Source organism: Gadus macrocephalus, chromosome 16 (genome assembly GCF_031168955.1).
Source record: "Gadus macrocephalus chromosome 16, ASM3116895v1".
NCBI lineage: Eukaryota > Metazoa > Chordata > Actinopteri > Gadiformes > Gadidae > Gadus > Gadus macrocephalus.
In genome coordinates this window covers 19003824-19028753 of record NC_082397.1, presented here as the reverse complement: position 1 = coordinate 19028753, position 24930 = coordinate 19003824, and the positions used below count along the sequence as shown (strand labels likewise).

General features: G+C 45.6%; 2 protein-coding genes and 2 long non-coding RNA genes across 7 annotated transcripts in view; 1 reads left to right on the top strand and 3 right to left on the bottom strand.

Moving 5' to 3' along the window:
- The window catches only part of zbtb44 (zinc finger and BTB domain containing 44), a 13639-nt gene extending 4219 nt beyond the window's left edge, over positions 1-9420 (bottom strand). Inside the window, exons 1-5 of one of the 4 annotated variants that reach the window (XM_060076076.1) lie at positions 9109-9420; positions 6125-7247; positions 2816-2894; positions 2147-2298; positions 512-812 (exon numbers count right to left, since the gene is read on the bottom strand). In XM_060076076.1, coding sequence (XP_059932059.1) covers positions 512-812; positions 2147-2298; positions 2816-2894; positions 6125-7193 — 1601 coding nt within the window. In that variant the 5' untranslated portion in view covers positions 7194-7247; positions 9109-9420. Of the gene's footprint in view, positions 1-511; positions 813-2146; positions 2299-2815; positions 2895-6124; positions 7248-8702; positions 8790-9108 lie in introns of those variants that run through there. The other 3 variants (XM_060076077.1, XM_060076080.1, XM_060076078.1) reach the window with 3 other exon arrangements.
- Positions 1541-2140, bottom strand: LOC132475103 (uncharacterized). The gene is made up of 2 exons (XR_009529813.1): positions 1842-2140; positions 1541-1800 (listed from the first exon to the last, which is right to left on the bottom strand). It is a non-coding gene; the product is annotated as an uncharacterized LOC132475103 (long non-coding RNA).
- On the top strand, positions 9054-16642 carry LOC132475102 (uncharacterized). Its single transcript, XR_009529812.1, has 2 exons — positions 9054-9179; positions 16111-16642. It is a non-coding gene; the product is annotated as an uncharacterized LOC132475102 (long non-coding RNA).
- On the bottom strand, positions 10116-24930 carry LOC132475100 (A disintegrin and metalloproteinase with thrombospondin motifs 8-like). Its single transcript, XM_060076075.1, has 9 exons — positions 23188-24930; positions 22097-22336; positions 19648-19780; positions 17510-17677; positions 16099-16388; positions 15051-15237; positions 12704-12876; positions 12301-12485; positions 10116-11870 (listed from the first exon to the last, which is right to left on the bottom strand). The coding sequence occupies exons 1-9, from the start codon at positions 23896-23898 to the stop codon at positions 11120-11122; spliced, it is 2838 nt and encodes a 945-aa protein (XP_059932058.1). The 5' UTR covers positions 23899-24930; the 3' UTR covers positions 10116-11119.

Below are 24930 nucleotides of genomic sequence, written 5' to 3'. Positions count from 1 at the left end.
CCTTCATACGCCTACAAATACAAACATCCTTACCTACATACATGTGCAAGTTAGGAAATATATGTTGGTCTAAATGTACAGCTCGACTTACACACATTTATATTTAGCCATGTCCTTAAACTGATGTCCCAGCTATAGTATCCTGTATATGAACAGTCTGAATGGCTGGATTATTCCACTATCTTTTTTGAAATGTACCTAAATGAGAAGTGCTTTACAAGTCACCTCATCATCCCCAAAAGTGATCAGAAAATAATGTATTTTATTAGGTCCGATATACAGACCCAACTTCATACATTTTCATACAGCAGGTACATCACATTACAGCCACAACCTAGGGGACAAGAAACCTTGTTCCACTGGGGTTAGCAGAGGTTAGAATCTGCCCCAGGTGTGATTTGAATAAATTATGTGGGAGGAGGAGGTGGTGGTGGTGGTGGTGGAAGGAAGGGATGGAGGAAAGGGGTGGGGGGGGAGGGGGTGTGCCTTGACACCCTCCAGGACTCCTCACCTGCTCTGGAAGTAGTTTGCTAGTTCGGACGCCTCATGGTTCAGACTCCGGAGGTGCACAATTAAATTGCCAGAGTTGGTGAACATGGCGCCGCACGTTTTGCACTCGTAAATCCGCGGCTTGCGGATTATGTGTCGGGAGACCCTCATGTGGTGCTTATATTCGCCGAAGGACGTGAATGTGGCGCTACAAATCTGGCACCGGAAACAGCGTTTACCTTCGTGCTTCAGCCGGTGCATCTTTAGGGAGTAGGCCCGCGTGAACTTTTTCCCACAGCGGTCACACTGGAAGGGCTTAATGCCTGCAGGGGGACACAGAGCCAGGCCTTAGGGGGAGACATTAGCACCCAGAGGAATCCACTGCTACTACTTTTGTCTCCAAGTGGTTCAAGGCCCACACACCGGTCCAACCTTAGCTCTAGCAGTGTTTAAAGGCCCACACACCGGTCCAACCTTAGCTCTAGCAGTGTTTAAAGGCCCACACACCGGTCCAACCTTAGCTCTAGCAGTGTTTAAAGGCCCACACACCGGTCCAACCTTAGCTCTAGCAGTGTTTAAAGGCCCACACACCGGTCCAACCTTAGCTCTAGCAGTGTTTAAAGGCCCACACACCGGTCCAACCTTAGCTCTAGCAGTGTTTAAAGGCCCACACACCGGTCCAACCTTAGCTCTAGCAGTGTTTAAAGGCCCACACACCGGTCCAACCTTAGCTCTAGCAGTGTTTAAAGGCTCACTCAGCGGTCCAACCTTAGCTCTAGCAGTGTTTATAGGCCCACTCAGCGGTCCAACCTTAGCTCTAGCAGTGTTTAAAGGCCCACACACCGGTCCAACCTTAGCTCTAGCAGTGTTTAAAGGCCCACACACCGGTCCAACCTTAGCTCTAGCAGTGTTTAAAGGCCCACACACCGGTCCAACCTTAGCTCTAGCAGTGTTTAAAGGCCCACACACCGGTCCAACCTTAGCTCTAGCAGTGTTTAAAGGCTCACTCAGCGGTCCAACCTTAGCTCTAGCAGTGTTTATAGGCCCACTCAGCGGTCCAACCTTAGCTCTAGCAGTGTTTAAAGGCCACTCAGCGGTCCAACCTTAGCTCTAGCAGTGTTTAAAGGCCACTCAGCGGTCCAACCTTAGCTCTAGCAGTGTTTAAAGGCCACTCACCGGTCCAACCTTAGCTCTAGCAGTGTTTAAAGGCTCACTCAGCGGTCCAACCTTAGCTCTAGCAGTGTTTAAAGGCTCACTCAGCGGTCCAACCTTAGCTCTAGCAGTGTTTATAGGCCCACTCAGCGGTCCAACCTTAGCTCTAGCAGTGTTTAAAGGCCACTCAGCGGTCCAACCTTAGCTCTAGCAGTGTTTAAGGCATGATACATGATCGGGGTTCACCTTTCAGTTCGCCTCGCTTTAACACAATTGTCTCGGCCTTTCAGTTGTTTAGCGCTGTAACTTATTAACAACGATATGATGACCTCTTCGTCATAAGTATATTTCTTAATAATAGCATGCGTGTGATTAAAAAGGTCATATCTCTAAGTAGGCAGGGGCTAAAATACTCACTGATAACAAAAGCTGGTTGTTTCAGAAAACGTTTCCCAATGATTTTCAGCTAAATGTGTTTGAAGACCAAAGGTCCAAAAGCCCCTACCCGAGTGTATGAGCATGTGCTGCTTCAGGTTCTGAATGCGCGTGAAGCGCACTCCGCACGTGGGGCACTGGAAGGGCCTCTCTGGGCCATTGGCCCCCGAGCGGGCCGAGGGGCTGATGTAGAGGTGGTAGGGGTACTGGATCCCATCCAGCCTTGATCCCAGGGCAGATTAAGGGCAAAAGACAAACAACCATAAATAAACTTATACAAATGTATGAATTCAAAAGTTAGGAAATGAGACATGCTCCGCGCTCAGACGTCCTTCCTATTTCTTTCCCTGCAAAATCAGCAGGGATCAAATGTAATCTAAATTGACCCAGAGGTCAATATGAGGAGGTATGGAACCAGAGTCAAATGGTCGAAGATCTAATACTTCAAATGACAATCTATTCATATATTGAAAATTTAAAGCAATTCATGCATGAAAAATTCAACTACCATGTTCTAAGAAATCTTGTTTCTGTGGATATTCTAATAAATCCACATCCTTCAACTTTTCAATCTTACCTATAAACAAACACTTGCCCTAAATTTCAGATGTAAAGACTGACATTTTGATCTGTTTCAGTGAAGCCAGGAGACGGTTAGGGTGGTTTGATCAGCGTACTGGAGGCCCTTTCCCATCACTTCGCTAAAGCGTTTCCACACATATTCACAGAAACACCTCACCTTTCATCATCTTCGCCTCTAGAGTTCGACGTGCTCTGCATTGACGGCAAGGCTTCAGAGACACCCTCATCCATCGACCCTGTAATTAGACCAAGAATAAGGTGACGAACAAACCCAGAGCCTAATTGATGTTGCAGATGCTTGAGTTAGCATCATGTCTAGTAGGCAGGTTAGACATGATCACACCTAGGCTGTTTGAGTTAGCATCATGTCTACTAGGCAGTTTAGACATGAATCTCACCTAGGCTTTTTGTGTTAGCGTCATATCTACTAGGCAGGGGAGACGTGAATCACACCTAGGCTGTTTGAGTTAGCGTCATGTCTACTAGGCAGGAGAGACATGAATCAGAACTAGGCTGTTTGAGTTAGCATCATGTCTATTAGGCAGGGGAGACATGAATCAGACCTAGGCTGTTTGAGTTAGCGTCATGTCTACTAGGCAGAGAAGACATGACTCAAACCTAGTTTGAGTCATGTCAAGGTGATCAAGATTTGCGACTTGTAAAATGTCACTTGACAATTAATAGGTTTGGAGTTAGTATAAGTTTATGTGTATTGTGCGCTTGAAGGTCCTTCACAACTTTTATTACTTTTTCATCATATTTAAATCAAGAATAGGTGCATGAAATCATGATGCACTTTCAAATATATGTGTCAATAGATTTATGGCCAGCATAATCAATGAAATCATGATGCACTTTCAAATAGATCCGTCAATAGATTTATGGCCAGCATAAGCAATATGGAGAATCCAGTCAAAGCACGCTTGATTTTATGAAGGAGAGGGAGACTCTTAGAGAGAGACCCTTCAGGTATTCTGCATGGTGTTCACAGGTAGCCCGGTAGGTAATAATAATAATAATAATAATAATAATAATAATACATTACATTTCTATAGCGCTTTCTCACACTCAAAGCACTTAACAAAGGAAACAAACAACAAATAAGTAGATGGGGGCTGGTTTAGAAATAAGTAGAGGAGAAGAGATGGGTCTTGAGGTGGGACTGGAAGATGATGAGGGACCGGGAATTGCGGATTTGGGGGAGGGAGTTACAGAGCTGGGACAGGTAGGCCGCCAAATACTGTACTTCGGATTGGACAGGCTATTACAGCCACACTTAGCCATTGAAACAGGCTTATTTTTCTTATTTTGAGAGCATTTGATTTATTGATTGATGACAGGATGTTAAGAGAATGCATCCAAATATGAAGAAGTTGACTAACCTGGCTTCTATTCATATCAATGCAGACATTATTTATACTGCATTAAAGGGATCATAATGTGCATTTGGTCATAAGCCTATGGTTGACATGCTTTGATGTAATAAATACACCTTATTATCACATGTTTATTGCTGCGGAATCACTATCAGACTTTGTCAGATCCTTTTAATACCCCCCCCTCGGCCTCTCCTATTCGCTGAGGTCAGATGGTCCACTTTGTTGTGATTGGTCAACTTCAATTGTTACTTCCTTGATATCTGCTGCAGTGATGCGGTCATGTTTCCTCATGAGTTATTTGATCTATATAAGGGGTAACTTTGTAAATCATTGTAATTTCCTTAATAGGTTGTAATATGAACCAGGATCCAGTCCCCCCCTCCAGCCAGGGTTCAACACCCACATCCAGGTCTAGAGCCACACTGAATCCCTGTACCCTGCAGAACTCAAACAATAATTATAGAGCTGACTAGGCCATTTGATGAGTAGAACAGAAGAGTCATTTTTCATATAATTTAATGCCACAACAAACTAAAATAAAAGGAGAAATAAAGGTTTCCTCAAAATAATAGCTTATGTCAGCTGGAGCTACCTAGGAAGGTATGTCTGGGTGGTCATCTCTTCTTGTGTGGTACTCTGGAAATGCCAGGAGTATCCTGATCTGGACGGTTTGTTGGCTTTGATCGCCCCTGGATTATAAGGGACTTTGAGGGTCCCTTATACTAGGATGACAGGTCCTGGGATATGGGGATCATCTTAAACTCAACAAATGGCGAAGGGTCCTAAAACACCTCATCAGCACCTCGACAAGCTCATGAGGTCGTGCACATTATCTGTAAAATATTGCCTTCAAATAGTAAATAATTTTTTTAAAGAGAGTATATTTCTGAAATCCACTTTCTTTATACACGTGTAAAGTATGCCCATAATCATCTATATTATAATTTAAGTTAGTATGTTAAGTACAAATGTTTTACAAAATAATAGTGGGCCATTTTTTTTTGGCTTTGCGGTGCATTCAGCCTTCTTGGACTTTTTGGGGAAAAAAAAACCTTGACCACACATACCCATGTAAACACATGTACACACACACCAACACAATATCCCTGCCCTTTCTGTTGAACTCGGCCTTTACATAACAGAAACAGCAAAAGTTAAAGTCAGGAAATGAACGGGGAACAGTGTCTCAGAAGGTAAATAACTGTATAGCGGCCAAAACATTACAGCTTGTACAATGATAAATCCAACTCCACACATCTGTCGGAAAACCAACACCATATTTCTACATCTTTGTAGGTAAAAGTGGGCCTTCAGCTGCAAAACCATTTGAACACAATAACTGTAGCAAGGTAGCCGAGGCTCACAGTTGACTAACCAAAACATGGGAACACCATTAGGTTAGCTAGCAAGTTAACCAGCCTCAGGCTGTCTAACCAAAACATTTGAACACAATGACCTTAATTTTCCCACAGGTTGTAGAGAGCTCTGTTCCTACCAATGCCTCTGCACTTGACCACTTGAAGCAGCTGCCTTTTTTGAAAAATGAAGATAAAGCATTGTTAGTGATCATCCTGAATCTACAGGATGCACAGCATTGAACTATGCCTGGCTCACGAAGGAGTCAAAATGTATTTTAACCATACATTATAAAAAGGGAATTTGCCTTCATACTGACGACAGCAGTGTCTTTGTGACATGGCGCTAACAGAACTCCACCTCTCTTAACAGGTGTTTGCCAAACCAGCCACAACCCGCGACTCTTGCATCTCCGGGATTTCTTGACGTAACAAAAGCACTAAGTAAATCTTACTGTAAACCAGCATTTCAGGAGAGATGCTTTATTTGGGAATGAGTAACCCCGCACTTCGTAGCCAAGCAGACCTTAATTATGGGAAAAAAAAAGCTATACAACACTACAGGAGAGGGAGAACCACAAAAGCAGAATACGATCACTTTAATCTTGCCCATACACAACCCAAATATAAGGTGTATTCTTTTATATTTCAAATCTACAAACATCATCCTCAACCCTAGAGTGCATAGTACAGAAGAAGTATTATGGCAGTCATGTGGAAAGCATCCCTCACCTATAGAGGAAGACTGTGGGCTGATGAGCAGTTCCTCTTGGACCTGCTCGCTCCCAGGCACCGTCTGCTGGTCGCTCAGCGACGCGCTGACGGGCTGAGAGGAACCCTCCTGGGCCTCCTCATCACTCAGCCTCTCCACCTTCACCCTCACGTCCTCCTCTTCCACCGCCATCAGCGACGACCCCGCCTTTGAGCTCTCGCACGTCAGGAAGTCGCTCAGCCGCCGGCCGACCACCTGCGCCTCCACCGAGGACACGCTCGCCGCCGTGGCGTGGTCCAGGCCTCGGGGGCTCTCTGGGAGCTTGGACTTGTCAGAGTGGAACCTGCGATCCATGCCGAAGGGGAAGGTCCAGGGGAAGGCCAGAGACGACTCCACGGGCTGGGCCGCGCTGTCCGAGAAGGACGGCGAGGGGTGGGGGATCTGAGGGGAGGTGGCAACTAGCTGCGTGGGGCATTTGAGGAGGCTCTCGGGCGAGGCCATGGCGACGCCGTAGGTCTTACGCTTGCGCCGCGGCTCCCGGCACACGGGCACGTTGCGCTCCATCAAGCTGCAGTCAGACGACACGGGTGACAGGCTGCCGTCCAGGGGCGTCAGGACACAGTTCGACGACGCGCTCTCTGGCGCAGACTCCTGCAGCTTGTCTGCCCCGAAATTGTTGTTGCCGTTGTTTCCGGAGCTCCACAGTATGCTGGATTTCATGAACTCTGAACAGGTGCTTGCCACGGCAAACATCTGCATGTAGCTGGCGGCTGCCAGGACGTCGATGATGTTCTCTGTGCTGATGGAGAGGGTGGAGGTGTAGGCGTACTCCAGGAGGGGGGTGAAGCCACTGACCGTGACGTGGTGGAGGTCCAGCACAAACTTGTCTTCCTCTTCTGAGCGGCCGACCAGCTTGGTGCGGAAGAAGTCGCTGCAGCAGGCCAGGACCACCTTGTGGGCCAGGAACAGCTTGTCCTGGACACGGATGGTGACGTCACAGAGGTGGCCCTCGCTGCGGAGTGCGTTGAGCTTATCCAGCATCTCCTGGCTGTGGGAGGGTGAACTATGGGTGAAGGTTTTGACCCCCATCTTCTAAGTTGCACAGTACTGCTCTTTGGTTTAATTGGGGGACGATGTCCTTCTGTAGAAAGAGGAACCACAATGTTACAATAACGTAATCACGGCTAATAAAGGCAATCATAGATCATCGGGAAAGAAGATAGAAACGTAACATACGGCAAAGTGAAAGGCTTCTATTTTCTATTATCTTTGAACAAATAAACATATTGACATCTTACAGAAATGAGAAAGAGCAAAAGTGAAAACCATCTTTGATTCAAGAACATTGCTGTCATTTATTGTGGATGGTTAATTATATTCAACAAAACCTAACTAAACAAACCAGGAAGTAAATGAGCTGTCAAACAATAGCATCTCAGCAGTGACCCTGGACTGCTGCAATGCTAATCCATAATATGGAGGGGGGGAATTAATATCCAACTGTCTAAGACCTGTATCTCTTGCAGGAAACAAGGGGCTTGACGAGCAGGACTGTAAGTGAGTGAGGGGTGGTTGGTGTTCCTGTTCTTAGATAAAAAAAAAAAAAAAACAGACAGTAGGCTAGACGGTACCAAAATCCAAATGCCAAGTTACATAACGACAATCAAAGCAGATGCGCAGTGATGGGAGCCAGACTAGGCAGAGGCCAGCGGAGCGTTACGGGATGCTGAGCAGCTGTCTGCAGACACGTGCACTCTCTGAGGCATGAGACTTTCCATCCAAGAGCTCCAGCTACGGGGCCTTTCGCAGGGGGAGCCAGGGACGACCAGGACCAAATAACAGACTGAAGCGTTTGCTCAGCCACACTACTCCAGACCGGGGAGAGCAGAGTCAATGCAGAGCCACCTCACACCTGGATTTATAGTGCAGCCTGATTGTCTTTTCAACAAGTAATAGCAAACGACTAGGTAATAGCTGGAATGCAGTTTGTCAGCCAGCCTTCGCTGGAATTTGCCAAACTCAGCCAGGTATTGGTCCAACCCATTAAGGGCGTGTTGCCCTAGTTTTTCATACAGTCTTTCAAATCTGGATTCAATAATATCACATGATAAAGGATCTGTTCTTTTATACAGTGTAAACACACGTTAAAAATAGCACTGGGAGACTAGGCTGCTGTTAAACCACATTAGTTAATATTTAAAATATGTGAGTGAGTACTATTAAAACCAAACCCGCATCTTGACTTGATCATCTCTAAGCTAACAGCAAACGATGTGATCTCAATAATGATCTTAAACTTAATACCTCACTGAAACTAGATTTATCGACCTCATCATATCATATAAACATGTCATGTTTCTGTGAGCTTTATACTATTACATCAGGTGGCAACAGGCGCAAACAGCTGGCTGCAGTGATGTTTCCGTGAGCCATACAATATTACATCAGGTAGCAACCGGAGCAAACAGCTGGCTGTCAGTTGCTTTCCATTGGTGAGCTTTAACCACTGCCTCCCGTTTTTCTGATCAATTGTTAATTGTCATTTTTATCCCATATTGCAGATTTCGGACTATAGAAAACATTAGAAAGAAAAAGTACCTCCGAATCAAGGGATGGCTCCAACCACCCCAAAAGATGCGAGTGTTAATGTTGGAGCAGAAGGGGGCGTGGCCCGTCCTCCAGCGCTCTGTTTACTCCGACGCGCTCGCGGTGACAACACGTACACAACGTGAGACATTATACCTGTCAATCAACCCGCTAACGCCTCATAATGTACTAACGACGTGGACATTCATCAGTCCACACACACAGTGTATATGAGGCAGACAATGACTGCGCCACAAAATGCGCTTCAGCTAGCTTACGTTTCTGTGCTACTCGGCTAACAAAGTTAGCTGCTAATGCTAGCTGACTCAACACAAAACTACCTAGCCTATAACGAGGTGAAAGTAGCGCCGCTTCATCCACACAGGATGTCAACCTTCGGGTTATCGGTGGGTAGTAGGGCGCTGTTTACCTCACGGAGCAGGGCTTCGGTCCTCGGCCTCGGGTTGGAGAGACCTCCGACCGACTGGGGTGAGAAGCACAACACACGGCGACACTTTACCCGCTGCTCCCGCTCCTCACTCACATCCCTCCAGCTTCAACTAGACTATTTAACTGGACTCCTGAAGCAACAACAGCAGTTTCATTAATATAAGAGTAGACATTCCACTAACTTACTATTAAAAGTTCATAAGGTGCCTCTATCGTTCCTTTGTGCTCCCCGTTTTCCTAAATGCGCTTTATTTATGTCCCAGAATGCAATGCTTCCACACAGACCAGAAAACCATGTACTAGTTAAGACATGGATCAATCAAACGATGTACTAGTTTAAGACTTAATTAATGAACCTTTCACATGGATCAATCAAACCATGTACTAGTTAGGACCTAATTAATTAACCTTTCACATGGATTAGTCAAACCTTGTACTAGTTATAAATGAATCTTCACATGGATCATTCAAACCATGTACTAGTTAAGACTTAATTAATGAACCTTCACATGGATCAAACAAACCTTGTACTAGTTAAGACTTGATTAATAAACATTGATCAATCAAACCATTATACTAGTAAAGCCTTAATTCATAAACATGGATTAATCAAACCATGTACTAGCTAAGACTTAATTAGTGAACCTATCACATGGATCAATCAATACTTTCGTGATTTTGTGCGAATGCTAATAGCGTTGGTTGCATTTTAAAACCAACCAATAAAAGTTAATATCTTAAGTTACATTTACAAATCCAACCTTGAATCACTGGAACCTGGTGACATATATGAGGCATATATATAATTTATTGTTTATATATATATATATATATATATATATATATATATATATATATATATATATATATACATATATTGTTTATATTTGTATATGTGTAGATGTATGTATGTAAAATATAGATACAGATTCACACAGTGTGAATACAAAATAATAAACAACACAAACACTAAATAAGTTGTGCAATTATTGGTTTGAATTAGTTTATTTTACTAGATAAAAAACTCAAATAAAGCAGCATCTGAAATGTAAATCAACAACCAAAGTAAAAACTTTACAAAAATAAATATCTTGAAAGGAAGCTGTAATAATGATATTGTATGGTCCTTCACTGAAGGGATATAGGCCTGATTCTTTGTCTCTCATGCCTTATAACATACTGTGATTTACCAAACTGGAATAAAGAATCATGAATAAACAGTGTGCATTTGAATATTTCATTTACATATATATTTTTTTAAAGAAAATACATATTATTATGATCCTTAAACACAGGAACATAAAATGCTTATGGCTATCCTAACAGTAACACCTATGCAGAAAATGTATTATAGTTCACAGAGCATAGACTACACACTACAGATCAGAATAAGGTTTCCTGTGTCTGGTGTATGGTGCTTCTTGATTAGGATGCTTCCCAGTCATTAACTATGCTTAGAATGATTTAACATCTTTAGTTTACACACATCCATTCTTATAGGTCAGTTTATCTGAAAAAAGAGTGTCAATGTATATTGACCTGCCATTATACCTTAAATAATAGTCTTCATTAAGGCTTTATATTGGACTGAGTTCTGTGGATACAAATTTGAGGGATATTGATACTATACTGTTGTTGACAGCAGAGTTCATGCAAAAAAAACAAAATTGCTAATTCCAATTGCCTCAAAGTAATAACGCAATGAATTAATAAAATGACTCTCCATCTATATAGGCTAGAAACGTAACAGTACCGTCATTTAGTATTGACACACAAAACATATACATCCTGAGGTAGATTTAATGACAACATTTCAATAGTGGTTCTAAAATGTCAAGGGGGTTGCACAGTGACCAAGTAGAAGGCTCTAACGCGACTGGCTGGTTACCATGGTCAACATCATCCCTCTGAAGGCGGGCCTCGTCAACCACCTATTTGGGCTACAAACGATTCACTTTCCAAAAGTCCACTCTTTTCCTTCATGCACAGTCTCGGTCGAGACATTCCCCGGACACTGGCTCAGGCATCTTTTTGGGGTCGCACTTAGCCACCTCCACGATGTTCCCGGTGTACTCGGTGCAGAAGACGCTGCGCCGCCGCGCCCCTGCACCACAAGTTCGTGAGCATGCGGACCAAGGTCCCATCTGCCACATGGGGCAGGGCGCGTCCCCACAGGGACGGATGTCGACGGGCTTCAGGTCCCGGTCACACTGCCCGGAGTGGAACCCGGCGCCGTCCAGGCAGTCCACGTTCCTCCTGGACCATCCCGAGCCACAGCTCTTGGAGCACTGGGACCACTCTCCCAGAACCCACTGTGGCTGGCCCAGCGGGCGGAGCATGTGCGGGGAGAGGGCGGCGCCCGGCCGCTCCTCGGCTGCCCTACTGCTGAAGGTGGTGTCCCTGGGGATGAAAAAGGTGTACTTGACCTTGGGAGGGATGGAGTGGCCCCCCAGGACCAGGAGCTGGATGGTGAGGGCCTCCCTGAGCTGCCTGAAGCCCTGGATCCGCTCCAGGGTGGTGGAGGAGCCGCTGTACTTGAGAGTAGCGCCCTGAACGGGGATATCCTGCTCCAGCGTGGACACGGAGAAGTTACCGTTGAGGACGTAGCTGCCTTTTGCTCTCTTGATGGCCAGGTAGTGGCCGTCGTGTCTGACCCCACGGTGGCTGCGTTGTTTGATGTCGATGTTGGTCGCACCGACTGGAATAGTCACAATGTCGCTGTATCCATATCTGGGGGGAAAAGACACAGGAATATATGAATACACCTGGCTTTGAACTCACCTACTTCTGTATGTATTTTCATAGGCTGCAGTTTTTTCGTGCAAAAAGATTCAAATTTTAACTTTGAGCATGGGACACTGACTTTGGCGTATGTCTTTTTGGGTTAATGGCACCCTACTGTGATACAGTTACAGCTTTAAGTTGATTCCTCAAAACCCTCTTCCTATCATAAATATGCACACTCTTGGTATGTATATTGTGATCAAGTGAATATATTAACTTGGCAATCAAGTTTTTATTTATATGTATACATATATATATATATATATATATATATATATATATATAAATAGAGAATTTGACCACTTATTGAAGTGAAGGCTGTTGAAGATGTCCATCCATCATTCCTCTTAATCCCTATATCAGCCATAGTGCGTACCTGGCTTTGCTGTAGGAACCTGTGATCTTCATGCAGGTGAGCTCGTGTGTGGCGGCTTCTCTGCACACTCCACACTTATCAAACTTCTTGTTGGATCCAATCAACTGGTCACAACCAGCCTTCACACACTGGCCTTGGACACACACCGAGGTGGTGTCAGGCCCACAGGTGGTGCCGTCAATTACCTGTTGACATACCAAAAGTGTTGAAATATCTAATATATAACTATAGCTCCATAACTGTTGCCATATTGTTCGATTTATAAATACTGTGTTCCCATTTTTGCACAAACTCGTCTAATCCTGAAGGACACCAATCATCCTGCTTCCATTTTTTCTGCTCTCCCAGCACAAGCAGAGTTGTTGCCATGGCGATAGCATGATGGCCTACAGAGCAGACATACCTTAGCTTGGAACACCTTGAACTCGCTGCTGTCCCGCGTGATGCAGAAGAGCTTGCAGCGGTCCCTAGGGGACACGCCCGCATACTTGGGGATCCACTCTTTCATGTGACCGTTGAAATCCAGGTAGTGTGGGCTGTTGTACTTCTCACACTGCTGTTCTCGGAAACTCTTTCCTGAGAGAGAAGGAACGGAAGAGGAAGAGAGAAAAGCCATGAAATGACGTGTCAATTTTATCGATGGGGTCTTATTCCCCAGATTTATATTGTACGAAATAAAGAAATGAATCTAAATATATCCAAACACTATATTCCATAAGATGAGGCAGCTTGCTCCAGGGCGGCTTGCCCTGCGAGCCACAGGGTCAAACCTCCTCTCAGCAGTAACTGGTCTATGATCCAACCCACACTGAGCCATGGGGTCAAACCTCCTCTCAGCATTAACTGGTCTATGATCCAACCCACACTGAGCCATGGGGTCAAACCTCCTCTCAGCAGTAACTGGTCTGGGATCCAACCCACACTGAGCCATGGGGTCAAACCTCCTCTCAGCATTAACTGGTCTATGATCCAACCTACACTGAGCCATGGGGTCAAACCTCCTCTCAGCAGTAACTGGTCTGGGATCCAACCCACACTGAGCCATGGGGTCAAACCTCCTCTCAGCATTAACTGGTCTATGATCCAACCCACACTGAGCCATGGGGTCAAACCTCCTCACAGCAGTAACTGGTCTGGGATCCACCCCAGACTGAGCCATGGGGTCAAACCTCCTCTCAGCAGTAACTGGTCTGGGATCCACCCCAGACTGAGCCAGGGGGTCAAACCTCCTCTCAGCATTAACTGGTCTATGATCCAACCCACACTGAGCCATGGGGTCAAACCTCCTCTCAGCATTAACTGGTCTGGGATCCAACCCACACTGAGCCATGGGGTCAAACCTCCTCTCAGCAGTAACTGGTCTGGGATCCACCCCAGACTGAGCCATGGGGTCAAACCTCCTCTCAGCAGTAACTGGTCTGGGATCCACCCCAGACTGGGCCATGGGGTCAAACCTCCTCTCAGCAGTAACTGGTCTGGGATCCACCCCAGACTGGGCCATGGGGCCACACCTCCTCTCAGCAGTAACTGGTCTGGGATCCACCCCAGACTGGGCCATGGGGCCACACCTCCTCTCAGCAGTAACTGGTCATCGGATCCACCCCAGACTGGGCCATGGGGCCACACCTCCTCTCAGCAGTAACTGGTCTGGGATCCACCCCAGACTGATGGTGTATTCGAGATGCATCGTATACAACCCGCACGAGTTGCAAAGAAGGAAATCTCCCAGCTTTCTTGCGGCATTTTAGCTGAGCCACGTCCCTTTTGGTCGTAATATCTCAGGATTCTGAGAGTCCAACGAGTTCAGTAAGGTTGACCGTATGACTCGACAAACAAAAATGGCTGAGCCCATAGCCTCTCGGCTCTTCATGGTATAAAAAAAAGAAAAAAGCATTTCTCTGCAGTCTTTCTTATTTTTTTACTGAGGTGTATTTTCTTTGTATTTGTGCCACGTTGGTCGTTTTAATATTGATTTTTAATATTGATTTCTGCTCTTACACACTTGATAACATTGCTGCTTTAATCACCAATTAATGCATTGCACGGTCTTGCTGTGTGAGCAATACAATGTAAAGTTTTTGTGTTTTTTTTTTCCGATATGGCTTGCTAAAGAGGCTAATGTAGCTAACAATGACAAACAAATAGCCAATGAGCCAATGAATAGCCTGTTCTTCCCCGAAGAGCAACTCGTGCGGGTGGTGTATGATACATCTACAACACACCATGAGCCATGGGGTTACTGCTGGCACAGCAGTAACTGGTCTGGGGTCAACCCTGCACTGGAAACATGACTCCAGGATAAATTACTTGAGCTCCCATACATGAGATTGAAAGAAGTGAGAAGTAATGCTCACAAAGGCGACTCAGGGTCTGTGGTTCTGCCAGCAAACGTCCACAGAACCCTTCAGACCCAGCATGTTTGCAACAGAAAATAGAACAGTGTTATATACAATCGATAAGGTTCTGTCTGGGTCAAAACATTTATTCAACTTGGTAGGCCTGACTGGCTACGTCACGTGACTTATAGTTATGATGGCAACCGAAATGGGACTTGATAAATGCAGTACATAGTTTGGCTTGCATCTTCCAAATGCAAGACGTAGCTGAAATATAATTCATCATTTCTAAATGACCAATGTATTCTCAACTCACGACTCTCAACTCATTCAGCACACAAATACAAATAATCAATCAAATATGGAGCCACACAAATCCTCCATAGGGATGGTTTCCAGCTCTGCATGTCTTACCATCACTGTCCTCACAGGGCTGTGGGTTACAGGAGCGGTACTGCACCCTTTGGCCCTCGCAGTACCGCCCCCCGTTCTGGGGTACAGGGTCCTGGCATTCTCTATAGGAGAACTCCACTCCGCCCCCGCAGGTCCTGGAACACTCCCGCCACGACCCCCACAGGCCCCAGCCCCCGTCTACCACCACCTGGGGAGACCAGGAGGAAAGGTCTGGTTAGAGCCGGGCACACTGGGGCCGGGCTTAGTACCGCTCTGGGCCTGCTGTTGCATGTCCCTGCCCCTTGTGCCTCAGCACGCACAAGACCTGGTTAAGGGCTTCATTAACGGGAATGCAGTTCAGATGCGTAGCATGTATGTTGTCCATGTCGACATACATTTTGTGTGTGTGTGTGTGTGTGTGTGTGTGTGTGTGTGTGTGTGTGTGTGTGTGTGTGTGTGTGTGTGTGTGTGTGTGTGTGTGTGTGTGTGTGTGTGCGTGTGTGTGTGTTGTTTCCAGACTTTACATGATTTGGAGCAGCTATTTGCCTTACTGCAAGGACGTCTACAAACAGACGTGCAGATTTTCACACATAGAATATACAAAGAGATGTCAGAGCAACTGAGCCAAACTAATGAATACAAATGATAAACTTCATTTATCAGGCAACAGATTGTGTAAATGTGAGCAGATATGGGAAAGGGGCAGAGAGGATGTTTGAACAAAGAAAGAAGGCTTATAGAAGAAAACGATCCTAGTGGGGATGTTATTTTAGATGAGTACTCTTGACTAGATTTATTTGGGTAGCAACATTATCGTAAAAGTAATGAGTCTGAAGGTCTGTCAGGATATAGAGTAACACAGGGGATAACTGGACAATGAAGTGTGGACTACGTAATGAATATGGAACAAAGTCCAAAATATGAAATTTAATAAATGAGAATAGGATATAGGGTATCATCACAAAATATGAATATAGAATCAGGTGACCAAGCGATTGTATCTGTATATATAATAAAATAGGTATCCATTTGATTAATGCTGTTGGTTCACTATCCAACTGACTCTCACCCGTGGCTGCAGGACCTCCTGGGTGGCCCGGCACATCCCATGAAGACATGTTCCGTTGGGGCAAGCGGTGCCGTCGGCCCAGGGCAAGCTGCCGTTCTTGGTGGTGCAGTGGTGGCCGCCCTCCTCGTGGCACCAGAGCTGGGAGCAGGGCTCGCTGTCCGACGTGTTGGGGCAGCGGAGGAACTCCTCTCCGAAGATCTGTTGGCACTGGCGGTCCAGGCTGAAGGTGCGGCCGGGCAGCCCCCGGGGCAGCGGCATGGCCGTCTCCGGGGCGTCCAGCAGGCAGTCTCCTGAGAGGGGTCAGGGGTAAATGAGTGGACAGACTTCAGTCCAACACGGTCACGCATGGGGCCTTTACTATTCCTCCCAGTATTCTATATAGTGACTAACAGACGAGTCAAATAGTTGCTGCTATTGTTTTTTTCTTTATAGTGTATTTTTTCTTTGATACGTTTGGATGTTGGATATTGTTGAAAGAAATGGCTAAGACACTTTTTCAACTAAACCCTAAAGAGATAAATAATATACCCAATCCTACATGCGAGTCAAAACACTGTATTCCTTTTAAGTTATCAGAAAGCATTCAAATTGAATCCAGCTTCTTCTTTCCTTTCAATATTTATTGTTTTTTAATCAACTTATATTGCATTGAATAGGGACATTGTCCACAGTTGTGTGGCTGACGTATCGCGTTAGGAATGATTCTTCACATTAGTCTTCTGTGGAGACATTTTCCACCTGATAAAGAACATATTTAGCTGATGACAGCTGTTGCCTTGGCGCAAGGAGTCTGCAGCAGGAAAAAGTCAGTAGTATGAGTCAGTGGAAAAGTAGGTTCTGGGACCGTGGTCGTCCCCTAATGCAAAACAATCCAGAAAGGCCCACACAGTGCTGAGCACTGAGCTGAGAGAAGGAGAGCAGGAGAGACTGATATTAGAAACCAAAAGAGCTACTCTAAACTACTTCTCAAACCTGTCATTTTGTGGTTGTCAAAACATGTTTTAACAGGAGAGAAATTGTGAATGAGTATAGGCGAGAGATGGTGTGAGAAACTACAGCATGCTTTGTTGATCCCTGGAGTGAACCCTGGCCCAACGTAATAACACTCTCAAACCACAACGGCAATCCTACACTTCCTTTTTGGGCAATGAGATGAACTGCTTGTGGCATGTGGTGATTCAGACTTCCTCGCAATACTCTGACTAGACATGATTACTCTAGCTCAGTAAATGATTGTGATTGTGATAAATCTATTTTCGCTTTCCTATAATTTCATCTTAATCCTTTTTCCTAAGAGACAACGACTTCAAAGTACGATGTGCAAACAACTGCATGCGGTCAGCAATTGCATCTACTGAATCGACTGTAAACGTGACCTGTCATCCTTCTACCGGCCTCTGACTTCACCCACCGTGTCCGTTGTCGAAGAACTCTGTGACGTAGAGGGCACTGCAGGGCGACCAGGGGGCGGTCCTGCTGAGGTTCAGGATCACTGGGGCCATGAGGTGCTGGCCCCCCAGGGCCCCAAACAGCCTCTCACAGGTCTTGGAGTCATCATGGGGCATACTCAACACATGGCCTGCACCAGAACATCACTGATCAATAATCAACCTCCCATAAAGACTGCTTTGATAAATGGTGCTTTGAGGCAAACCCATGATTTCAATCGCCCCCTCTGTCTATAACACAGTGGCGTGAGGGGGCGTGGCTTGGCGTCGGCTGCAGACAAGGGGGCGGGGCAGCCTGGTTGCAGGGACAGACGCAACTGTGGTTGGTGAGCTTAATGAGGGAAACTATAAACACTCATGTGTGTTGGGCTCTCCCCCTCAATGAGGGGCCACTCACACTAGGGCCGTGGCCCCGTGCCCGAGCTCATTTGCATCCTAAAGTCTAGAACGTTTGGCTAGTGTGACCACGCCATCCGTACTCAAGCACGGAACAGCCCCTTGGCCACGGCACACTTGGGAGAGGTGTGCCGTGGCCAAAGTACAGATGCTAATGAGATGACACGCGCGGATACGCAACGTGAGCGGGATGACGTAGTCCTTGCGCGACCCTTCTTTCTTTATAGGTCCATGCCCTTTTTCCCCACAACAATAATTTTAAACAATGCCGGCAAGCGGTTCACGAGTGGGTTTACGTTGGTGCGATAGTGAAGTCGAGTGTTTACTTGAAATTTGGGCCGACGACAGCATTCAGTCGCAGCTGGACACCACGACGTATTTATCGCATTACGACGTGATGACGTATGTATAAAGGAGAAATCGTGCCCAGGCCACGGCCTTTGGGAGCAGTGTGACCACGGGCCAGCGGGGGGAGTGGGGAGGGGGGGAATCGTGCTGAATCTTCCTGCAGCACGGAACAGGCAAATGGCCCTAGTGTGATTGGCCCCTGAGACTGGGTTTAGACCAGTGAGGCCAAGGGCGGACAGCATTCAACGCCAGCCGAGAAGTTATTGCTTATGTGTATGTGTCTATATACGTGTGTGTGTGTGTGTGTGTGTGTGTGTGTGTGTGTGTGTGTGTGTGTGTGTGTATGTGTGTGGGTGTATGTGTATGTGTGTGTGTGTGTGTGTGTATATGTGTATGGTTGTGTCTATATGTGTGTTTGTGTCTGTGTGTTTATGTTTGTGTGTGTACATGTGTGTGTGTGTGTGTGTGTGTGTACAAGTATGTGCGTAAATGTGTATCTGTGTGTGTGTCTGTGTCCATGTGCATGTTATTGTACATTTGTGTGGGTGTGCATCCTGTTAGTCCTCCTTTTTGAAGATCCCTTCCGTGGCAACAAACATTGATGCAAACATATAACTGTGGGGGGACGTGCGACGTCTGGCCTGCAGGGGGAGTATGGGCAGGTTGGGAGCGCACCGGATTGGCTGGGGGGGGGTTGGACCTGAGTGCGAGCAGGTGTCAGCACTCAGGTCCAATCAGGGAGTGTTTGTATTTATGTGCCTGCTTTGTTGTTAGTAGGAACCAGACCGGGGAGCAGAGAGAGATCCAACGCAAAAACCACCAGAGATCGCAGGTCGCGGAGCACTGAACGCGAGGACTCTCCCGGACGTTAATTTATAGTTTCAAGTCTCTATTTTGTTTGCTACCATTTGAAATAAAAAAGCTCCCAGTGAGGGAAGTCGAACTGTGGTCTCCGCGCGCTCTCTGACCTGCTACAATAACTTATATAATATATAATATTGATATGAACTTGGATTTGCAATAGAAAACCAGATATTAAACAAATCTGCTCTCCTTTTTGTTGACATTCAGAATAAAGTTATTCGCCAGCTCAAGAATTGTTTGTCTCACAATCAGCAGTAAAATAACAAACACACTTTGTATGAAGGGTGTATTACAGTAATATTACAGTGATACCAACCAGACACTTGCAAGGTGTAATTCAGTGGTGCCTACTTGGCATGTGCAAGGTGTATTACAGTGATAACTCCTGGGCATGTGAAGGTGTATTACAGTGATACCTACTGGGCATGTGCAAGGTGTATTACAGTGAACCTACTGGCCATCAAAGTTTTCTAAAAACCAAGGAGGGACTCACCCAGTTCGTGGGCAACGGTGAACGCTGCTTGCAAGCCATCGTCCTCGACGACGAAGCAGCTTCTCTTGGGATCACACATGGTGCCTACGTCTGCCACGCCCACCGTCTCACAGCTCTGGTATCCACAGATGTCCTAAGACACAAACAAGAATATCAAAAACAAAAGACAGGTCAAACCCCATGTCTCTCTGGAGAAAAGGTTTGGACGAGAACAGTCACTCAGTAACCGAGGCATTTCAGAATGATAATGGAAAGCTTCTTTGTTTTGTAAACCCGTGCAATGAGCAAACTTGAGATGTGTTTGGTTGCTGCCTGTGCAGTCTTCATTTTTCCAAAGCATTTAAAAACATGTCTAATGTTTCCATCATAAAATGTGAGTGAATAAATCTTCTTGGCCCATGGGCACATAGAAGGCCATAATGTGGTCAAATGAACAGCATGCTTGTATCAGAAGTTGGGCTTGTAAATAGGAACCAGCATACAATCTTTCCTCCTCTTTGGATGCAATTCAGCTCTGTTTGATTGAAATGGATGCATGCTGGACTATGGCCACAAGCTGGCTTTTAGAAACCACAAGAAATAGCCCTCCTTGATTTAAAACACATCTGGATTTGCATCTGCAGCTCAGCTTCAGCGTCTGTGCACCTTGAAAATGAGGTTGGATCATCGTTACCATGGGCACAAACACCAACACAGGTATGGCAGATTCATTAAGAATTGCATCTGAGGTTGGTTGCAAAACATAAAGAAAGCACTTGTTAAAAGACCGAAACACACACAGACTATCATTGTGTTAATTTCCACCACATTCAAAAGTCTGGTTTGAGTTAAAATTCAAAACAGCAGTCAGCGTGAATAACTTGAAGGGTCAAGTCTGGATGCAGTGTGGGTTAAAAAGACCCCGGACATTTCAGTCATGTCATCTTGTGAGGTCTGTTGAGTTCTCGGCGCTTAAGTAGTTCATGCAGCAGGAGCCATCTGCACTCTTATCTTGGAAACAACCAAAGAGATTGGCTACCATTAATTGAATCTTAAGTTATCCAACTGAATAAAACCCTTCCATCCATCCTATTCAGCTCTTGCTAATTGCTCAACACTTAGTGCATCACCATGCAGATTGAATGCTTAACCTGACATAAGAATCCACTGCAACAGGATGACTTTTTAAGTAAATCTTATCGCCTGGGTGAACGTTAACTTTTTTCCGTTTCATATTTTTTTCGACCATTCATGTTGCTGGAGGCGGGGATCTGTGGGCGCGTGATTGACAAACACTCACCAAACTTCGTCCTTCATATGCATTTAAATACTTCATTTAAAATTACGTTTAGTTCGTCTTTGGCGACGCCTATGGCGATAAGCAATGCCTGCAGGTTTTTTTCCGGACCACTCATCCCAAAGATCCAAACATTGTCACCTGTGATCTGACATTTGGCAGCTTGCAGCACAAGCAGAGAAAAAAACGGGAAAGAAATGTCCGCCGCTTCACACAGAACGAGTTGGACGGAGTTTGTTACATTAGCTCAGAGGATCGGCCTACTATGTTCCATCACCCGTCCACAGCGGCGGGTTGAAATACGTCACACACTGTGCGCTGCATGTGATTTCTCATAATCATAATAGTGCAAATGAAAGGGCTTTCATAGATAGTGACTTCACAGACATTTATTTACATGCAAATCTTTGAGATTGTTGCTTTAATTTAACCATACTCCTTTCCCCGACTCATAAAAGATCTTAGAATTTATTCCTAATCCTATGTTGGTACCCTTGGTGGCAGGTACTTCAACGGCCAAAATAAGGACTTCCTAAGTTGACCACTCGATGAAAAAGGGTGTAGCGCTAGAACGTCGGAATAATAATAATATAATAATAATACATTTAATTTAAAGGGCTCCTTTCAAGACACCCAAGGTCACCTTACAGAGCATAAAGTTATCATAAATCGTTTAAAAACAAGACATTGTGGAAAGATAATAATAATAAATAGATATAAATAAATAAATAAATAAATAAAACAAAAACAAGACAAAACAAACAAACAATCAAGACAGTGATCAGTTAGACGTTGTGTGCGAGTTTGAACAGGTGAGTTTTGAGTTGTGACTTGAAGGTTGTAATGGTGTCTGACTGTTTTATGTGTGGGGGGAGGGAGTTCCAGAGCCTGGGTGCTGAACAGCTGAATGACCGGGCACCCATTGTAATGAGAATGCATCTCATTACAATTTATTGTTGCAGATACTCAGCCATTTTGAGAGAACTCAAGAGGCTGGTAGTAATGTAAAACCCTAAATAAAGGTAAATATACCGTATCTTTGGCTAACTTTGCTTTGCCTCGCAGGAGAACCACTTACAAACGCCATGACTACCACTAGCATTCCTCCGCTCCTCTACTCCCCCAATGGAACTGCTAGGCAGTGTGGACGGCCGCGATGGAAGGAGGCCTCACCTCTCGGGTGAAGAGCAGTGCCGTGTCGTAGTGCTCCGGGTGCCTGTGGCTAGGCGGGTTGAACCGCTGCTGCCAGGAGCAGAAGTTGAGCAGGGTAAGGCCTCCATTGCTGGAGACAGCGGGGCCCACCTCTTCATCCTCCACAACCAGCATTTTCACCACCACCATGTGCACAGAGTTCTTAATGCTGGGATGCTGATACAGCTGCGCTGCCATGGAAACCAGGGTCAGGATGTAGTGCTGGGAGGCGGAAACAAGAGAGAGGAGAGGAGGATGAAGTGGAGGGAGGGAGGAGAGGAGAAGAGCGGAGATCAGGGGAGAGGCCAGAGACCAGAGGAGACGGGGGGAGGAGAGGTGGATGAAGTGGAGAGGCGAAGAGAGGAGAGAAGGGGAGAGAGGAGATCGGGGGGGGGGAGAGAGAGAGGAGGAGGAGATCCCAGAGGAGAGGAGAGGAGAGGGGGCAGGGGGGGAGGAGAGAGGAGTAGGAGAGAGGATTATTATTGTGGAACTGGCAGTGTGGCCTATATGAAAAATGAGTATATAAAAGGTATTTGAACAATGGTCTTTCTTACACTGAAATATGAAAAATATGGGGAGGTAAATAAAATGGGAAATAGGATGCAGTCAAGAATCGGCCGGGGTGGGTTGTTTTGGAAAGTATTTTATAAACATCCCATGAGTGGGATGGAAATGGAAAAAATGCACAATGGTTTTACTTTTCCTCTATTTTTACTAGAGCGTTTGTGTATTAAACAGCCTCTGGTATGAATTGTTCATCCAACGTCTTCTTTCGATACGCTCCACTATTGGTGGAGGGATGTGTGAGTGGATTTGAGGCCAAATAATGACCAAGTCTTAAAGTATGTGGAGCAACATTTTTGGCATTTCGGTACTATTACCTCGATTGGTTCCCTGAAATATACGATGCACCACGCATCTTATTTAGAAAACATGAATGTATCGCAACTCTTAAATCCTACTAGTAGGCGTATTTAGTAATTTATGTCATAATAATGATTCATTCGTATTATTATTTAATTCTGAAAAGGCTAGTGTTGATGAAACACGTGTTGGGCTGGGTTATAGCCTACCTTGATTTCATCTCCATAGAACTGGGTCATGGATGCGTCTGCAACCACTAAGGTTTCAATAAATCGTGGCGCGGACACAAAACGTTTCTGGCGAGGTTTCCTCTGTGCGCCATGCAGTCCGCGCGTAAAAAGGTCCTTGTCCCACTCCGTTGGACTTTCCTCACTGTGATGACCAGGTGACAGCGGGCCACTGTGAACTGTATTGTTGTGAATTCTTCTTTTGATGACATGCAGCTGTTCGATAGCCCCGAATCCTAGGCCGAACTGCTTTGGCTCAATCACATATTCCTTTCCCTCGTTAATGAATGACCCGAAGATTCCGTTACACAAGCTGACAGCAACGACTGAGTCCTGATTGTAGTCCACGTTCCCCGAGTAGAAACAGCCTCTGAGTTGGTGTATCGAGTCATGGAGTACATCTGGTCGTTGGGCACCCGGAGCGCTTTGTAAAACCTCGACATGTTTGGCTGTGACGCGCTGGATTGTGAACGAAGGCGCGATAAAGCTGGTGTCTGGCGTCAGATTTAACGTGAAGTCTTCGCCAAAGGCATTGAGAGTGAATATCGGCTGTTCCTCGCTCCTTTTCCAGAAGCGCCCTCTGCCTCTTCCATTTATCCTGACCGGTACAATATCCTCCGATTCATAGACCATGGAAAGCACGACGTTGATTACGCACAGGTACAGAAATATGCAACGAAGTGTCAACCACATTGTGCAATGGAAACCGCACTCTAGAATAATACACAAATTATGCTCATTGACCAACTCTTCTGTTGTGTTCGCTGGACGCTCTGGTCTAACGGGTCGGGAGGGACAAGTCAGAGATGGTTTCTCCAGCCGGAGTGGATCCGTCAAAGGGTTGGATCGGCTAAGGTCCTTTTCTGCTAGTCTAGAACTTGAGAATCTCTTTCTCTTACCTAGTGTTGGTTCAACCACTCACCTATGGTCCATAGAGAACTGGTACAGCAGGGGTATTTATACCTTCTGCTCTTCTCCCGACACCAGGGGGTTATTTTGGATATCAAGTACGTTGCTGGAAATACTCCTCCCACTCCTACTTGATGAGAACCGTTCGCATAAAACGGATCGGATGAAGTGGAGCGACACCCCCCCCTTCTGCAGCAGCTTGACCACCGCGCTCCTGTTATTAACCCAGCGGGGCCCCTCCAACTCCTTTCCTCCCCTCACATCATCGATGGCAATCACAAGGTGTCCAACATTTACTAAAGCTCGTCTTCTTCCCCCACAGCAGTGAAATAAAAGAAATGATCAAACTCATAAATCCACAGATGTAATGTATTCGTAGATAAAAATACGTCGATGAGTAATAAAGGATAACAAATTAAATATTTCCTATTCATATGCTTCCTATTCTGAAGTGATTTGCTTCCACTCTGTAATGATCAGAGTCCCCTGCAGAGGGAGCCATTGGACTGCAGACACGCGTGATGAGCGGAGGTTCTACAAATAGCAAAACGAAATCAAAAACGAAACTCTGAGCATCAAACCAAACTCTGAGTATCCAACCAAACTCTAATTATCAAACCAAACTCTAGGAGCATCAAACCAAACTCTAGGAGTATCAAACCAACCTCTAGGAGTATCAAACCAAACTCTATGAGAAGACCAGGGTCTGATGGGGAACTTACAACTTGGGGGTCTTTCGGAGCTGCGTTGATCTTCACTGCAACGTTGTGTTCCTATTAATATTATATGTTAGAAGAGCATGTCGGTCATGAAAAA